The 16,781-nt window shown below is 46.2% G+C and overlaps 6 protein-coding genes across 6 annotated transcripts; 5 read left to right on the top strand and 1 right to left on the bottom strand.

The window, feature by feature from the left end:
• Positions 1-877: 877 nt before the first annotated feature.
• On the bottom strand, positions 878-2,648 carry FOMMEDRAFT_146600 (uncharacterized protein; the record flags this gene model as incomplete). The annotated part of the gene is made up of 6 exons (XM_007266399.1): positions 2,605-2,648; positions 2,500-2,547; positions 2,302-2,446; positions 1,661-2,239; positions 1,234-1,607; positions 878-1,177 (listed from the first exon to the last, which is right to left on the bottom strand). The coding sequence occupies exons 1-6, from the start codon at positions 2,632-2,634 to the stop codon at positions 878-880; spliced, it is 1,476 nt and encodes a 491-aa protein (XP_007266461.1). The 5' UTR covers positions 2,635-2,648.
• Positions 2,649-2,851: 203 nt separating this feature from the next.
• On the top strand, positions 2,852-4,361 carry FOMMEDRAFT_156080 (uncharacterized protein; the record flags this gene model as incomplete). The annotated part of the gene is made up of 2 exons (XM_007266398.1): positions 2,852-3,025; positions 3,120-4,361. 2 exons carry the CDS (start codon positions 2,852-2,854, stop codon positions 4,359-4,361), a joined length of 1,416 nt encoding a protein of 471 aa, XP_007266460.1.
• Positions 4,362-7,058: 2,697 nt separating this feature from the next.
• FOMMEDRAFT_20012 (Fasciclin-domain-containing protein) lies at positions 7,059-8,718 on the top strand. The gene is made up of 3 exons (XM_007266397.1): positions 7,059-7,332; positions 7,398-7,620; positions 7,697-8,718. The coding sequence occupies exons 1-3, from the start codon at positions 7,110-7,112 to the stop codon at positions 8,424-8,426; spliced, it is 1,176 nt and encodes a 391-aa protein (XP_007266459.1). The 5' UTR covers positions 7,059-7,109; the 3' UTR covers positions 8,427-8,718.
• A 1,157-nt stretch (positions 8,719-9,875) lies between these two features.
• On the top strand, positions 9,876-11,845 carry FOMMEDRAFT_107728 (triacylglycerol lipase; the record flags this gene model as incomplete). Its single annotated transcript, XM_007266396.1, has 6 exons — positions 9,876-10,109; positions 10,182-10,529; positions 10,586-10,989; positions 11,041-11,057; positions 11,113-11,371; positions 11,429-11,845. 6 exons carry the CDS (start codon positions 9,876-9,878, stop codon positions 11,772-11,774), a joined length of 1,608 nt encoding a protein of 535 aa, XP_007266458.1. The 3' UTR covers positions 11,775-11,845.
• A 208-nt stretch (positions 11,846-12,053) lies between these two features.
• Positions 12,054-12,855, top strand: FOMMEDRAFT_107724 (Got1-domain-containing protein). Its single transcript, XM_007266395.1, has 5 exons — positions 12,054-12,138; positions 12,203-12,294; positions 12,361-12,539; positions 12,610-12,691; positions 12,753-12,855. Exons 1-5 carry the CDS (start codon positions 12,114-12,116, stop codon positions 12,792-12,794), a joined length of 420 nt encoding a protein of 139 aa, XP_007266457.1. The 5' UTR covers positions 12,054-12,113; the 3' UTR covers positions 12,795-12,855.
• Positions 12,856-14,220: 1,365 nt separating this feature from the next.
• On the top strand, positions 14,221-16,771 carry FOMMEDRAFT_122785 (MFS general substrate transporter). The gene is made up of 15 exons (XM_007266394.1): positions 14,221-14,363; positions 14,416-14,481; positions 14,540-14,556; positions 14,629-14,712; positions 14,778-14,816; positions 14,873-14,893; positions 14,962-14,998; positions 15,081-15,152; positions 15,215-15,404; positions 15,478-15,528; positions 15,587-15,721; positions 15,777-16,065; positions 16,123-16,191; positions 16,241-16,359; positions 16,423-16,771. Exons 1-15 carry the CDS (start codon positions 14,342-14,344, stop codon positions 16,616-16,618), a joined length of 1,407 nt encoding a protein of 468 aa, XP_007266456.1. The 5' UTR covers positions 14,221-14,341; the 3' UTR covers positions 16,619-16,771.
• The last annotated feature ends 10 nt before the right edge of the window (positions 16,772-16,781 follow it).

Raw genomic sequence — 16,781 nt, 5'->3', positions numbered from 1 at the left:
TAGGTGACTCGGGAAAAGCTCTACTCAAGAGCCAGGCACCATCCGTTCATTCCACTCAGTTGAACGCATTCACCATTCGAGATGACAAGGAGGAGGAGTATCCTAAACACTTCAAGCGAACAATCAAGTCCTTTAGGGACATTCCGAGTCGAGATAAACATACCGACTGGCACCGAAAGATCTTCTTGACAGCGTGTACGGCGATCTGCGGAATGCCAGTGTCAAGGCGGGATCTTCTTTTTGCCTCAAGAGCTTCAACGATGTTCTCGCTTGAAGATGCTTCCGCAGAATACATCCACGACGGATGCGAAGTATGCTGAGCAAGAGCTTAAACTGTCCAAATTTGTTTGAACCAAACACCTGGTTGACTTATGATCAGTACCACCGGTACATTGATCATCAACGATGACAAGAGACAATTGTATTGATGGCGGGATTCCAGTGAACTACAGAGCGGAGCTTCAAAAAATTAAAAAAAATTCGTTAGTGCAGTCACGAACACGGATGAGTAAGACATCCATACAAATGAAATAGGATCTAGTCATTGGCATTGGCTTCATTCCCACTCCCTGCACCATCGTCACCCTTTGCAAGTTTCTCAACAATCTCTCGCAGCTTCTTATTGAACTCAATTGCGGTTTGGGTGCCTTTGTTGATGATAAAGGATGTACGCTTTTCAGTGAGCATAGAAGACGAAAGTGCTTTACATCGAGTATGGATGATCCAATTGAGAAAGGGATTGAAGGGACGGCAGGAGGTACAAAAGAGATAATTATTGATGGTAGTGATCTAGTGAATACAGAGCCAAGCTAAAAAAATTCCGTTAGTACAGTCACGAACGCGAATGGAAAGGACACTCATACAAATAAAATAAAATCTAATCGGATTCGTCCTCGGTCGCTGCTTGTATACCATCATCTCCCTTCTCAAGTCTCTCGACAATCTCCCGCAATCTCTGATTAAACTCATTCGCAGCATCCTCGTCTATACCAATAGCCGAGCGTGATGTCGAATGATGATATTTTGCTGCATATTTCCTAGCCAGTTTAAGCACTTTTGCTGACGATATGGGATTTGGATTTTTCGGAGAGAATAGAAGGTGAAGGTGCGTTGCGTAGAGTGTGGATGATCGGACTGACAAGCAAAGGGATTGGAGCGACGCCACGAGGTACAAGTTCTATTCGCCCATTGATCAATCACAAGGCCTTAAAATGGCATTCCAAAAAAACATACCAAATGTTCGTCAATATCCTTTTCGAACCACTCGCAGGTGAATTCAGTGTATACGGTAGCTATTTCGTCGTCCTTGCGTAATCTTACTCGTCCCATGAGGTCTTCGTTCGCGATTTGCAAAGCATCGACGATAGCTTCTCCCTCTAAATCGGGTTTTTCTAAGTTGCGACTTGCGTAAAGCCTTGCGGCTTGTGCGTATGCTTTACGGTTCGATTTTGAAGTCTTTGAAGGACTTGTGATGTTCGTAGTTGAAAGGATTTGTTCGTGAAGAGAAGAGTAGAAGTGATCTAGGAGGGAACGACGGAGTGATGGCGGACATGGGTAGGTAGTGAGAACGGAGTGGGTTGAGTTGAAGAGCTCCGACGTTGGGATGGCTAGCAAAGCATCTTCAATAAGGGTAACATTCGACGAGAGTGAACGTTCTTACCTTTGATGGCGCTGGATATCACTGTCCTGACAAGAGCACCGTTAAGAATCTCTTTTCGAGCTTGTTCGTCGTCACCAATGTCTTGCTCAGACGATGGATTTTTAGTACTCTTCGCTGTAGGGTTATCTTGAAGATGGTCTACTTCAAGTTCTTCTTGCGAAGCATCCTCGCCCGAGCTACTTCTACCCTTTTGAACTTTCAGTCCTAACACATCCCATCGCCGTCTCAACGATTCCACGAATCCCAATTCCATCTTCAGATATTCCCTCCATAACTCAACACTATCACCGTTTAAGCGAATACCGCGTTGTAAAAGTACACGAGCTGCAGAATGCGAGAGATGGTTGAGTTCGTGCGAGGCCGCGAGAATGTAGAGTGCAGGAGAATTCGGATGTAGCTGAAGAGCACGACCACAGATACGTGAAACAAGTGCTCGAGCTTTTGCGCGCTGCGCTGCTTGAATGTATTGGATCCATAGACCAAGGTCATCTTTAAACTTCTTTAATGCACGTTCGAAGACTTGGAACTGTCGTCGTATAAGAGCATAATCCGAAATTGTGGGAGGTCCTTTTGGCACGTCTGCGAGAGTCTACTATTAGTCAGTCTGCATAGATGAGCATCACATTGAGGACAAAGCATACGGAGACGTTCTGCTCGTTTCTTTCGCAGAGCTTCGAGGTTCATCTCGTATGCGGCGTAACGTAGGAAGTCACTCTTCTTCGGAATACGACGCACAAGGGCTGTCTCGAAGGCTGTTCGTTTCTTCATGATTTGTTTAATTTCATTCTATGCATTGCTTTAGTTCACTGTCATAAGTTGTCCAGAAGTATGGGACCGACCTGTGAGAAGAGGCCTTTTTGCACCAAATCCTTGAGCTCGGCGAGCATCTGAACACATGAAGGCCATCAGTCCAAGACACTCATTATGTATTAACTGAAACCCACCTGCTCCTGCTGGAACTGCACCCTCTCCATATTTTCTTATTTTCTTGAATTCTCCTGAATGCAGTAACGGAGCAACCAGCTACGACAGACACTGAATTTTGCTATGCCGGAAATGGCCGAGAGCAGTGATCGACGGTACAGAAGCGTGAGAACTGCGAAGACACCGCTGCGCGGCTGAACTGACGGTGCCCGGTCAAACTCGTTCAGTCTTTGTCATAAACCTCCTTATCTGCTGCGTCCAGCACAAATGCCAACCCACAGCAAAACACGCGCCACAAGTGGTGGCAGACTACAGCATCACCATCGTACGAGCTCCGGCGGAAGCTCGAAAGTCGGCTTGAACAACTTGCATCTTACCCAGAAGGAGCCGGCTCAGCCGAAGCAACAGAACCTCAAGAGAGCGGGCCACAGTGCAACGGAGGTATGTCCTTTGTCCATCTTTACACATCCTTATCGCATTTATATCTGGTACAATTCAATACATGACTGACTGTACATGTTTTCATATCTATCAGCTACATCAAGGTCGTACATCGCCGTATCCTCGAGGCGGGCACCATCTCACTTCAAATCAGCGTGTTCTTTCCAGAGAACGCATTGCTTCTCAACAACACAAACGTGCTCATGGACCCCCTTCGAGTAAAGGAAAGCAACAGCAACAGAATCAAAGAGGCGGGTTTTCGATAGCTCGTTCTGACGAGACAGACGAGGACGATGAATGGGTATCCAGCGAAAGCGGTGCGGTGACCCCCCAGAATAATGCTGAGGTCGACGATGATGACGATGGGCATGGCGTGACCCCCGTCGAGCGCCAAAGAGCAGGGCCGTCGACAGGGAATATCAACGGAAATTCTCAGCACGGCACTGCGGACCGAGCAGCAAATGGGGTGGAGGACGTGACAACGCCTCGTGCAGAGGTCGATAACGACATGTTACTCAACGAGATCTCTCGGCCGGATGCTTCATCTTCCCGAGCTATGCAGATGCAGCCTCCTGTTGTACGCGTGCTGCCTCAGTCCACACCCACGACTCCTGAGCCCGCTCCTCCACCGACCGCTAAGAAGATGCCGGTCGATCCACCCATTCGGCAAGTACGCTCAGAGGCGCCTTCACCTTCTCAGATGAGGCCAAAGAGTGGTCCGAGGCGACAACCATTGATTCGACATTCGTCGACTCACGGGGAATCGAGAGGGGATATGCCACCGCATCCACTTATTCGAGGACAGTCTTTCCGCGGATCTACTCTAGGCCCAGCACGATTAGCTCCCTTAACGGTGAATGCAGAGGCTGCACAGGCCCAACTCACTGCGTCCCCGTCAAGCGCGAAGACAACAAGCCGCGCAGGATCACCGTCATTCATGACCCAATCATCGGGGACATCGGCTACGAGTTTAGATCAAGTACCGTCCCGGAAGAACTCTATATCCTCTTTACATTCTATTGCAACTCTCCCAGCACCCGCGTCAACTCGGTATGTCGGTGGTCGGGGAAAGCAGGATCGTACACGTACACTCTCGACGATATCAAACTCGTCTTCGTCAGCGGCTTTGAGCGCGCTTACTATGCTACCTATGTCGCGTCCGAGTACGCCACCGATGATAGTGCATTTTCCGGCTGAGAACCGACGAGACCCTCATGAGGGTATACACCCGTTGTTACCTCGACCGTACCATGAGACACATATGACAGCCATGGCGAAGTACAATCCATTGTATGATTGCTATGAACGGGTGATACGAGCTAAGCATGGGCGGTGATTGTTATCATTATGCTATCTAATGGAGCTCCTAGTGCGCCTTAATTCCTCTCATTTCATTTTTAACATCCTTACTCATGATCTTTTTGTTGTTTAGCTCCAACGTGTTTTGTTTAATTGGACCTGACTATCCCTTTCTTCAATTCGACTCAATTCGCTTCATTTTCCCTCTTCAACTCGTGTATAGTGTAAAGTGTATAGTGTGTAATGTATACTAACTTATCCGAAGTTATCGATCGACTCGCCTGCAATTCTTGGGATGATTGTCGTCATTTTCCATTATCAACGTAGTGTATGTCCTCGGGATGGATTTTTTCCCCTTTTTTTATTCCTTTTCTTCACCTTTTGGACCTTGCTTTCCTGCGTAATGTTGTGTCAGTTCTGCAGTATATCCTTGTTTCTCTCCCTCTTATCTTTAATACCCTTTTTGTTGGTCAGAGCATTCTGGCTGTGTATTTTGACTTTACTTTCTCCTTTTTTTTTGCAGGTAGTCGAATTATACTTAATATTTTCCTTCTTATCATCCTATATATGTAGGTCAACCATTTTTCAACTGTTTGGTTGGGAAGTAAGCACGGCGGGGTTGCTTTCTTGTGGCCGAAACAAGTCTCGTTGATTAGTATGTATGTATATCATTATGGTTTATAGCATTTGTATAGCATGTTCAAATGTAATTTTCTTCACCTGGAGCTTGGAGATTCACACAAGTCCCCCAGAAATACTTTACATGAGTATTTGCATAGTAGTGTTGTACGTACAGATCCTTGATCATGAGTAACCCCCGGCCCCGTCAGTTCAAACACAAGAAGTGTACGCTTGATAGAATTCTACCTTATGAACAACATAAATTTGTATTGTATCCTAGTCATTTAAATATTCAATTGCTCTAGGCTGTAGTAGACGGGGACCTGTTGATCGTCGAATATCCCTACATAGGAAAAACAACGTACTTATTCAGATCTAAGAAGGCTGATAACGGAGGAAAAGCCAAGAATGTCGGGACAAACGTGCGCTAGAAAAGTAATCTCGATGCTAGAACCGTGACTGTGCATAGAAGCAGCACCAAGAAGTCAAAGAAGTGGAAACTCATACTTCGACATTAGCACGATCCAGACAATCGGATTAGAAAGTGAATTAACATTTCTGCTTTCTAGACTCTAGAACTCCTTGGAGCGACTCGAAACATGATTTGATTGACGTTTGAAGAAACAGTAAGATAATTTTGTCCATTTGTTGATTTGTGACCTAGATGCTTGCTTTTGATGAGCAAGATAAGGTTGAACCTGACCTGGTTGACTACTTACTAATTCAGCAGAGAACCCAGTGAATTGCAGAGTAATTGAATGGCGACCTTGAAAACTAAAAACACTATCAAGAGTTGTTAGAATGAATAATAGATACTTTGGACTGAGTCTGGAATTAGTCCTGAAGTGTAAGTAGTACCGTCTCCTCCACATAAGATTGAGTGAGTGTCTGGAAGAATTTAACATTACGCAAAACTGAAGCATATTACTAGACTAGAAAAGAAGATTATTGATGAACAATTCCTTCAATACTAGCTAATCTGCTTACATGCCTCCTTTGTTCAAGAAATACAAACAGTCAGAAATTGAAAAGATTGTTGAACCTGGGTAGGAATTCCTCCAAGAACACTTGTGTGAACCATATTAACACTCTAGGAGCTTCAAGGTCAGGATTCACTGTCTTCTGCCATTAACTATAGTCAATTTTATGCTGACAATTCAGCGAGAATTGACCAAGCACATAAGCGGTGTAGTGCAAATCCACATTGACATCTGTCTATGGCAAGAGAATATGAATCGTGGATTCTAGATGGGAATGGCTAGGGTTGTGTCGTGCAGAGCTAATCATGGAGCCGATGCGAATAAAGAAGGAAGTTGACAACTGAACATGACCTGGACTTGAGTGTATTCTAATTAGTGTGTGAGGCCTGTTCCTTTTTGTGAAGATGAGTCCATTGCATCTTGATCTTCGGGAACTTGTCGAGTCTAGCAGTGGCGGGGATAACTTTCACAGAAGATCAGACCATCGACTGACGGATCGGACAAAAGACAAAAAAGAAAAGTAAGTTAGACACGCATCTAGACGGACGGGAAGCAGTGCGACTGCCACAAATGATAATGGAACGGTGGCAGTGGACGTCGCGGCTGACAATTTGCCTGCTGTCTCGCCTTTTTTTTGCTCGGTCTGTTGGTTAGCTTTGTTGAGTTAGCACGTGCGGCACCGAGATCGGCGCCTAACCAGGTTTGGGTACGATCAGCGCCATCAAACTCCGACAGCCGTGGTGGTGCACGAGTACCTTCCAAGCGGACTAAGCTCCATCATCCCGACTTTTTGCACAAATGAGCGAAAATTCTTCAACGACTGTTCCAGAAATCTCGTTTGCGTCATCCTCGCACGAGACATGCTCAGAACAACTTCAGGAATAAAAATAACCGACAGGATCGCCACTGCAATATCGAACAATGATTGATGTTTCTGAATATGGACTTGGGCATGCTTCTCAACAGTTATGCAAGGGAATGGTGTGTCTCGGTGATCTCCCAATGACGCCAACCGGGGTCAATGACATCAATGCGGACCCGAATATGAACCCATGTGCGGAAGGTATGCCCGCCATATAAGTAGGAGCTAATTTACGTTCGTTTTCGAGACGCTTGCTATAGTCTTCTGTCCAGTCAAACCCCCTCCCACGACCCTTTACCTCTACCTCCCGTCGACGTTGAAAATGCGTGCCTTCGCGACTTTCTCTCTCCTCTCCTGCCTTGCTGCGCCTATCGCGGCCCAAAATGTCACATTCCTCACTCAGTTCCTTCAAGAGCTTCAGAATCTGGGCTTGACGTCGCTCGCTAATGTCTCTACCGCCATCAACTCGACGACGACGGGTCAGACCATATTGGCCTCACTCAGTTCCGGCCCTCTGACTGTGTTTGCACCGAACAATGAAGCTTGTGCGTTTCGTTCAATTTTCCTTGGCTTCTCTCATCTCATTCAACCTGTGACATCATTTTTTAAGGGGCTGGAGCACATCCGAATATTACTGGGAGTGCGGAGCTGTTGGCGGAAGTCCTGTCATACCATGTTGTTCCTGGTACCTTCAATGTTACTCCAAGCTTCCCCAACACGACTGTCGGCCGCACCCTGTTGAACTCGTCTGACCTCGTTTTCCTGGAGGGCAACAAACATCAGGTGCTCGCATGGACGGACAGGAATGGAACGGTTGATATTCTTAATCAAAAGTTCGTTCTAAAATTATCACCCATCAATGACACGTGCACTGACGTTATTACGTATTGACTTCTTCCATATTCTTAGCACGCCATCCGTCGTCGTGAATAGCTCTACTGTCGGAAACATCACCCTGCACGTCACAAGTGCGGTAATTGACGTACCAGGCGACTTCGACGCGGCTGTGTCCGCGAATAACCTCTCCGCTTTCAGAACAGCACTTCAATCTGCATCATTGTTCGACGCGCTCAACACACAGCATGGTGTGACCGTCTTCGCTCCGTCGGACGCCGCCTTTGAGAGAGTGCAACAAAACCTTACCTCTGCTGGCTCCAATGCGACAATCCTGTCAAACATTTTGAAGAATCATGTCATCAACGGCACGAGTGTATACAGTGGCAACCTCATCGGACTCGGCAGTTCAAACGAGACAACCGCGGCTGGCGAGGGACTCCGAGGAAACTTCAACTCCTCTGGCGGATTCGTAACAGTTGGAAACTCGACTGGAAAGATTACCACGCCGGATGTTATTCTGTGGAATGGTGTCATGCACATTATTGATACCGTTCTCTTCGACGAAGATAGTGATGCGAGCGCAGCGAGCAGTGCAGTCAGCTCTGCTAACGCCGCTGCTACGGCATCGACAACGGAGTCTGGTCCAGTTGGCTTTACTCAGACTGCTGCGTCTGCTGGTGCTCCTGGAGCGTCGTCTTCTTCGGCCGCAGGCATCGTGAACGTTCCGTTCGCGCAGACTGGCCTGGCAAGCGCTGTGAGCTTGCTCGGTGCCGTCTTCGGCGGACTTGCAATTACACTCTGAAGTGACTGTTTGGTTTTGCCCGAAATAATGATTGTTGAATGTTTTACGGATTTTCGAATGACGCTAATGTACCTTGGTGCTTAGCTTACGAACTGTTGTACCGTTTTACTTTCTTAACGGCTGATCATTTTGAAGGATGATTCTTGTTTTGTTCTGAATTGACACATTTTCCGTTTGCTAGTAGTTGTATTAGTAGCTTTATAATTCTTCACATTAGTTCGCTTTGACTTGTTTTTACATGGTGTGAACTTGATGTATGCGTTCAATGTCCTTGACAGTGAGATCCGATTTGGTTATACTAACTTATAGTGCTTTGCATATCTAATGAGACTGACACGACTTTTTTCGGCTGAGATGTACCATGTTATATCATGTGAGTTGTAAAACTTGGTGAAATTTCTTGTGCATGAAGAACCTTTCTTGTATCCTACAATTACACCTCTATAAACTCAACCATGATAATTTGGGCACACAATAACAGTACTAATTCCAGCTCTCAAATATCTGAAAGGAAATCCATAATGCTAAGCCTGTCAACTGTTCATTTAGGCAATACTATCAGAAGACATAACAATATACAGAATTTATTTGCTCAATTAGTGTCTTTGTTTATAAATTCTACACATTTTAGCTATACTAAAATATATTTTATGTGTGTTGTCAAATGGAGAAGTTGAGAGTTGTGTACAGAATAAAATGAATTGTATTGAAATCAAGTGGGAAGACATGACAGAGTACAGTTACCCCACAGCTTTGGAGCGGATCGGACTGAGGTATCTTCTTTTTTCAAAGACACTCAAGTCTCATTACTTATGCATGCAAAGCACTGTAAATGACACTGCCTCATGCAATTATTCTGGCTACTTCGAAAAGGGTTTACACCTTTACATAAGCACTTACTTTCACTCGTCTGTGTCATGCCACTGTGCCTCTCGTAACTTCCCATCACTGGCGTCAGCAAAATTCACGCTCGCACTCCCTTTGATGGCCTACTTGTTTTATTTCCTATCACCAACACTTGCCTCATCAGTACTGCTGTTTACACCACAAGTAAAAAACATCTATCCCGGGTTCCAGGTAACAGAGCTAGAATTTGTTGACTAATGGCATGATACTGAACATATTGCATATTGGCAGCACGGTCAGACTCCGTGAGGATTCTAGCACAGGATGACATGAGAACACGCGCGCTCCGAAGACGGGATGTGGTCTGCTGATCAAATGATGGGTCTTCGGACTGAGTAAATCCTGCCATGATTAGGCGTTGTGGTGGCGCGTGAGCGAATCCCATACGGGGCACCGGCAAGATGGGCGACGAAAGTATTGACGGGCCTACGATGCCCTCTATAAAAGCATGCATTGACTTCGTACGACTGGAGGCATTGCTAGCGACGGTCCCCGGCTCCAGGGTTCTCTCTGTCTTTCGATCGCGTCAAATAGAAACACACTATGCGCTTGGTGACAGCAACGCTCACTACAGCTGTAGTAAGCTTAGGACTCGATTTTGTGCACGCTGTTGACCCCTTGGTCGATGTCGGGAATACGAAATACCTTGGTACAGCACTCTCAAGTGGCATAACACAATGGCTCGGGATTCGTTTCGCCGCACCTCCACTCGGTGACCTGCGTTTCCGTGCACCTCAGGATCCACCTGTGAATGATACAGTTCAAGTAGCGGATGAGGTAATGTGCATGTGGCTTGTCTGTCTTCCTAAGCCCTTCAACTAACATAGAATTGTTTTCCTTTCCGTTAAGCATGGTCCCATTTGCTTTAGTACAGGAGCATCGTTCCCTGAGAGCGGTCATTCGGAGGACTGTCTTTTCTTAGACGTCTTCGCTCCTTCAAGTGCATCATCAGACTCGAAATTACCTGTATTCTTCTGGATTCAAGGAGGCGGGTTGAATGCACTTTCGAATGCGAACTATAATGGGTCACAGTTGATTCAAGCGGCGGACATGGGTATGGTCATTGTGACACACAATTATCGTGTTGGCCCGTACGGGTTCCTCGCGAGTAAGGAGGTACAAAGTGATGGTGATATTAATGTTGGATTGCTCGATCAGCGGAAGGCGCTCCAGTGGGTACACGATCACATTTCCGAGGTATAACGTTTTTCTTGCCTTGCATTATACAAGACTTACTAATAAGCTCCTATTAGTTCGGTGGTAATCCAGACCATGTCGTTCTTGGAGGCGATAGTGCGGGTGCCGAGTCCATTACACTCCACCTTACAGCTTTCGGTGGTGCACCAACGGATCTTTTCCACGGTGTCATTGGCGAATCCCAGTCCTTCCCGCCCGTTTTTAACGTGTCAGAAGCTCAGTTCCAATACGATGCGCTCTCTTCACGCGTGGGATGTGCGAACTCGACCGACTCACTTGCGTGCTTGAGAGCCCTGGATATAAGTATCTTGCAGGAGAACAACATTGCGATACCTTTCCCTGGTCGTATTAACCCGCCGAACTTTTTGTATAATGCGATCCGTGATGGAAGCTTTATTCCCGACTTCCCGTTCAGTTTGTTTGCGCAAGGAAAGTTCGTCAAGGTACCTTCCGTGTTTGGGTGAGTAGTAATGTCCTTCTGTTCTTGCAGTGAAAAGCTAACTTCTCTCAGCGACGATACTAATGAAGGTGAGCGACTACCCATCGGAACATACGTCTAAATGATTCATCCTGATTGTTTTAGGAACGATATTCACGCCAAGCAATCTCAACACGTCCTTGGACATGGACAACTTCCTGCTTGATAACTTTCCCAAACTGAACGCCAGTTCACTCGAGACCATACACGAACTGTATCCAAACACAGTGCAGGCTCCGAACCACGGTGCATTTTTCTTCATTGCATCGCTGCCGTATGGAGAGATGAGATACAACTGCCCCGGAATCTTCATCAGCGGAGAAATTCGGAAATTCAGGCAACCATCACCCAATTGGCTGTATCAGTGAGTTACGACGCGTTAATTTGAATTTCTCATCTTATGCTAAACACATCCTTGTAGCTACAACGTCGAGGACCCAGACCAGATTGCAGCAGGACTAGGCGTCCCACATACCGTCGAGGTACCTGCAATATGGGGCTTGAATAGCACTACTGGCACGCCACCTGCGAGTTATTTCACGACTAATGCCGGTATCGTTCCAATAATGCAAGGGTTTTGGACAAGTTTCATACGAACTTTCGACCCGAACACTCATCGTGCGAATGGAACGCCAGAATGGGAACCGTTTGACGGATCCAGGAGGATTTTATTTGAGACGAACTCTACGAGGATGGAGGATATACCGTCGGAACAGGCTGAGAGATGTGCTTTTTTGACGAGTATTGCGGTAGAGTTGGAGCAGTGACTTGCTCAGAATGTAAAACAAAATTTAGCAACGGTAAAATAGTGCATCTTCAGACTTATGGTATTGGGCACCTCCCAATTTTGCGACAAAGGTGTTAAGGATAAAAAATGAAAAGTAAAATCTGTTGAAAGTTGAAAAGTTACATAGTACGGCTACGGTGCGGTTATTTTTACTCAGCAAGGCCAAACGCATAGCGCCGATCGCGCCGATCTAAACGCGAACTGTTGTACGTGGCATACACGGTGATACACCCTCACAACTGACACATTGACTATTGTCCCCGTCTGCTGGCAGCAACATCCTGAACGTTCTGGTACACGGGCGTCGGAAACTAGAAAAATGGTGTGGCTTACGGATGCTCAAAGTACGTCTAACGTGATTGTCAAATGATTGGAACGTCCACACTGAACTCGGATTTTTCTTGTTAGAAATCGGCGTTGCGCTGACCTCGTTCGGCGGGCTGTTTATGCTTCTTGGTGTTATCCTCTTCTTCGATGGCAGCTTACTTGCGCTTGGGAATGTGAGCACATTACTTCACTTCCATTTTCACTTGCATCTGGACTTAGCGCAAATGGTTGCCTCGTAGATCCTTTTCATCTCTGGCATTACCCTCATTATCGGACCGCAAAAGACGTTCTACTTCTTCGCGCGCAAGCAAAAGCTTCGCGGGACGATATGTTTCTTTGGCGGTGTACTGCTCGTGTTCTTTAAGTGGCCGTTTATTGGTGTCATAGTTGAGACGTTTGGGTTCCTGAATCTGTTTGGGTGCGTAATGCCGTGCATTGGACCTTGGCGTATTGCTGATACAGTATCTTCCCTATTTTGCCGTTTCCAGAGACTTCTTCCCTGTAATCCTCACGTTCCTCCGTCAACTTCCCTTCGTAGGGACGCTGTTAAGTATGCCTTATATTCGCGACGTGCGTATCTAATGTCTCAATTCCTGTGTATGTTGAACTGACCTATCACCTATGCGCTCAGTTTGCTGACCGTTTGGCAGGTTCGCGACAGTCTATTGTGTAATAGATGCCGGCTGTTCTATACTATTCATGTGATGATATACGAGTGATAATACGTATTTCTTATACCTCGGACTCATTCGCCGCTTCTACCACGTCATCTCTATTGAACTGCATCACCAAACGAAACAGGAGCACTTTGTTTGAAGATTGCGATTGCAGACTCGATCTTTCAGACAGTCCAGTACAGCTTGCTGCATGCTGCGTCGCCCTTTAGGACTCTGGCTGACAGAAGTGTAAATGGACATCCCCTAGCAAAGAAGTTCCACCTGTGTCTAAGAGCTCCTCTCTGCAGAATTGCCTGGTGGTTGAGAATTCAAGTACTTGGATCTCCAGATGAGTGTTCTAGTATATGAGAATTACGAATTCAGTACTGTTCACGTCGGCATTGTTCCCGTCAAGTTGGGCTACGAGTGGCATGTTAGTGATCAAAGTCGGCAATTGAATACGCAAACGAAAAGTCTAATGACGAGTTGAAGGTATTTTCTGCTTTCCTTTGCAGAACACAGACTAAGCCTTGATGGCGAAAAGTTATGCAATTGTTCAGAAAGTGTCTGGCTTCAAACACCGATGTAGTTCTAGAGTGCCAAAATGGCATAAATGACACAATAAACTTGTTGAGACAACTGCCCTCATACACAGTTCCTCCGTTCTTTCTTGTGTAGACTGAGTGAATAGTAACCTTCAAGGTCTACTTTATGACTTGAATAGTCTAGGTGAAAACTATCACAGGGTTTTCTTACCTTAAGATTACTTTTAACCATAATCAACTCTTACTAAACCCACACAAAACTCGTTCTTTCTTGCCTTGACTTATGGGAAGATATAATTGGACGTCAATGTGATGCTTTGCATATCAGTAACACCTTATAATTTATTCCTGCTTGCTGTTTAAAGGGTTTACATAATCTATTGTTATATTTTTGCTTTGCTCCTTATATTCCTTTTCTGGCTGGATAACTGAGCTTCTACCGCTTTTCCGACGTCCCCGATTCCACTCGAGTTGACTTCAGCTTCTGCCGATAGTCAGGACGTCTACTTCACTTAACTTGAAGCATAACGCAAGGAGGACAGTTGCATTCTACCGCTTGCAACTGTTCGCTTGCTTGTTTCCCCTACTGCTTTATCCTTCTGCAGCCGACCAACTAAATCCCACATGCGAGATCATTTTCTACCGATTCTTCGCCCCTGTGGTATTTTTTTCCATCCGGCACCCAAACATCACGATATGTAAATAGCGGATTCAATTCTGCCGGGCCGCACAAAATGCGTTCTGATTAAGTTGGAGTGTGCCGCACTCTTCTTCGGGCCCGTTTCCCACTCTGATTTGGCCTCGTGAACAGGCAGTCAACATGGAATGTGCTTCTTAAATTATGCGCGCTCCGACCAGCAAACGTTATCGTCATTCGACCCCAGGAGGTTCCGACTCTCTAAGGTTCATAAGCAAAAGCGGTCTTTAATTGTTCCATTGAGGTGTCTGCTGTCGCTTCTTCGTTCCTACCGTCCACGACTAGAGCTCTTTCAAAACCGAGGAAGGACGCTACCGAGAAGATGACTACCACTGGAGTGACAGGTAGCCGATTTTCTGCGGCTTTTTCCAAATCAAGCTCACGCTCTCCATGTAGGAAGCGACCTGTCGCGGAAACAATGGGCGTATGCGTTCGCCCTTGTTACGACTCTCTTCTTCACATGTAAGCACTTGCGGCTTGTGTACTAGCTTAACAAACACCCATCTTATTAATGAACAAGGGGGTTTTGCTTATGGCGTAAGTGCCCCTTCGGCGCACTCAGGATATTTGCGGGGATCTTCGTTGCTTATTCCCGTCTGCCACATCTAGTTATTGGATGTCCTCAATTCTCACTTCCAGACTGTGTTCGGGATCACAAAGTTGCAGAGCACGTTGTTGCAGCTGGCATACTTCGTAAGTCCGTCCAAATACCAACCGACCTAGAATTCCGCCTCGACATCGGATCCTCTGTTTAACAGGGGGCATACTTTGTATGGGCGCCGTTCGCTGGAATGTTTGTAAGTAACCTTCTGTATTCGTGCATTTGAAATAGTTTCGCTAAATTGCTCACTAGATGCGGAAAGTAGGCTATAAGGTTCGTTCACGAAGTTTACCGGGCCGGGAATTCGATTGCAGTTTTTGTTCACAATGAGCACAATACAGAAAGGTATCCACCTCGGGTTAACGCTCTACTCGCTAGGTAAATACTTGTTCTATTGCCTTATTGCGGATAGTAAGCTATTTTGGATTTTGCCGTTCATTATCCTTGTTCTTTTGCTTAGGCGCTATATTCTTCTGGCCCTCTGCAAAGTTCGAAGCATATGGTGGATTTGTGGGATGTACATTTGTAATTGGTGGGCTTTCGTCTTATTCCTGAAACAACCTGAAACCCGGAGTTTGACTCGTACAATTCCAGGCTGCGGGCTGGCTACACTCGAAGTAGCTGCAAACTCGTACATTGCGGTGCTCGGCACGCCAAAGTATGCTGCGGCGCGTCTCAACTTCAGCCAGGGGTTCCAGGGCGTTGCTTCTTTTACTGGACCGTTGATTGCTTCGCGTTGGTTTTTCCGCGGCAAGAATGCAACTACACTCGATACCGTGCAATGGTGAGTTGTTTGCTCAAGTTCTTGGTGCTTATTTTTGTCCCGAAGGATCATTGATCAAATTCTCTCGATCAAGGGTGTATCTTGCCGTCGCGGGCCTGGGCATTGTCCTGAACACGCTATTTTAGTGCGTGGTATTGATATGGTGTTAGAGAAAGATGCGCATTAACAACTTGGCCTTGTAGCTTCTGTATGCTTCCTGAAATCTCCGAGGACGCACTCATGAAGGAAATGGAAAGCAAGGGATTTAGTAGGGATGTTGGCCCGTTTTACAGGCAATATCGCGCTATCTTTGGCTTCATCGCTCAGATGTGTTACGTGTATGCCTCCAGATTTTTTACGTTTACCTGGAACTCAAGCATGATCCAAATGTAGGGGGGCACAAGTTGGTGTTGCCGCCTTCGTTGTCAACTTTTTAACGGAAGAGCCTGGACTGAACATATCTCAATCGAAAGCTAGTACAATGTTTTCGTTATGTCAAGTTACATTCACGGTTGGACGATTTATCGGGGTTGTCATCCTCAACTGGATTGACCCTGCGCTGTTGCTAACATTCCATTCCGTCATGTGCGTGATCGCGAGTATTTGTGTGGCAACTCTAGAAGGATGGACCGCTGTTGGGTTCCTTTACGTGTTGTTCTTCTATGAGTCGATTTGTTATCCGGTGAGGCATCGACAACTGCTGGCCAGGGCGAAGTCATTACTGAACGATTGAATATAGTGCATATTTACGTTAGGCACGAAGAACCTCGGCGTACACACGAAGCGTGGATCGGGTCTTATCGTTATGGTTAGTCCTATTCAATTGATGCATCCAGACTTTCTAATGATTATTTTAGGGTGTTGGAGGAGGGGCGTGGTATCCAGCGGCACAGGGCGCTCTAGCAGACCTTGCCAGCACGCGCAGGTCGTACCTCGTCCCTATGTCCGGCTATCTGGCCATGCTCATCTATGCAGTGTACGTAACCTTCATCCCTCGGCAAGAACCTGGTCGCAACTAATCTTTCAATTGGGATTACAGAGGCCTCGTTGTGGACCAGACGATCAAGGGCGGATTCCGCTTCCGTAACATACATGAAGAGGACGCTATCCGTATTGCTGCTATTGCAGGTGCTGGAGTTGTTGACCCGAACGTTGTGGAGCGCATATACGCAAACGAAAGCGACACTGGAAGTGAACGTAAGAGCGAGAAGAGTGAGATGATCGAACGTGTTTAGGACAAGGTGGATTTCAACCCTATTTCTCAGTGATTTCGTTAGTGTAATCCTGGTATAAGGCTAGAGGATGATACTGCATTTGGATGAAAGTCATGATGACCATTCTACTACTGTCTCAATAATCTATAGAGGCACAAAAATTGTAGTCTAAATATAGCGCAAG

This window comes from Fomitiporia mediterranea, assembly GCF_000271605.1.
Source record: "Fomitiporia mediterranea MF3/22 unplaced genomic scaffold FOMMEscaffold_6, whole genome shotgun sequence".
Taxonomy (NCBI): Eukaryota; Fungi; Basidiomycota; class Agaricomycetes; order Hymenochaetales; family Hymenochaetaceae; genus Fomitiporia; species Fomitiporia mediterranea.
The sequence above is the reverse complement of the archived record's forward strand: the minus strand, read 5'-3'. Positions and strand labels throughout refer to the sequence as shown.

Bases quoted from the DNA above. Each gene is read 5' to 3' on its own strand.
- FOMMEDRAFT_20012 (XM_007266397.1), top strand. From the start codon at position 7,110: ATGCGTGCCTTCGCGACTTTCTCTCTCCTCTCCTGCCTTGCTGCGCCT. The intron at 7,333-7,397 runs GTGCGTTTCGTT...TCATTTTTTAAG, and splicing joins TGCACCGAACAATGAAGCTT to GGGCTGGAGCACATCCGAAT. The intron at 7,621-7,696 runs GTTCGTTCTAAA...CCATATTCTTAG, and splicing joins GTTGATATTCTTAATCAAAA to CACGCCATCCGTCGTCGTGA.
- FOMMEDRAFT_107724 (XM_007266395.1), top strand. From the start codon at position 12,114: ATGGTGTGGCTTACGGATGCTCAAA. The intron at 12,295-12,360 runs GTGAGCACATTA...GTTGCCTCGTAG, and splicing joins GCTTACTTGCGCTTGGGAAT to ATCCTTTTCATCTCTGGCAT. The intron at 12,692-12,752 runs GTGCGTATCTAA...CTATGCGCTCAG, and splicing joins GTATGCCTTATATTCGCGAC to TTTGCTGACCGTTTGGCAGG.
- FOMMEDRAFT_122785 (XM_007266394.1), top strand. From the start codon at position 14,342: ATGACTACCACTGGAGTGACAG. The intron at 15,722-15,776 runs GTATGCCTCCAG...ATCCAAATGTAG, and splicing joins ATCGCTCAGATGTGTTACGT to GGGGGCACAAGTTGGTGTTG. The intron at 16,066-16,122 runs GTGAGGCATCGA...GATTGAATATAG, and splicing joins ATGAGTCGATTTGTTATCCG to TGCATATTTACGTTAGGCAC.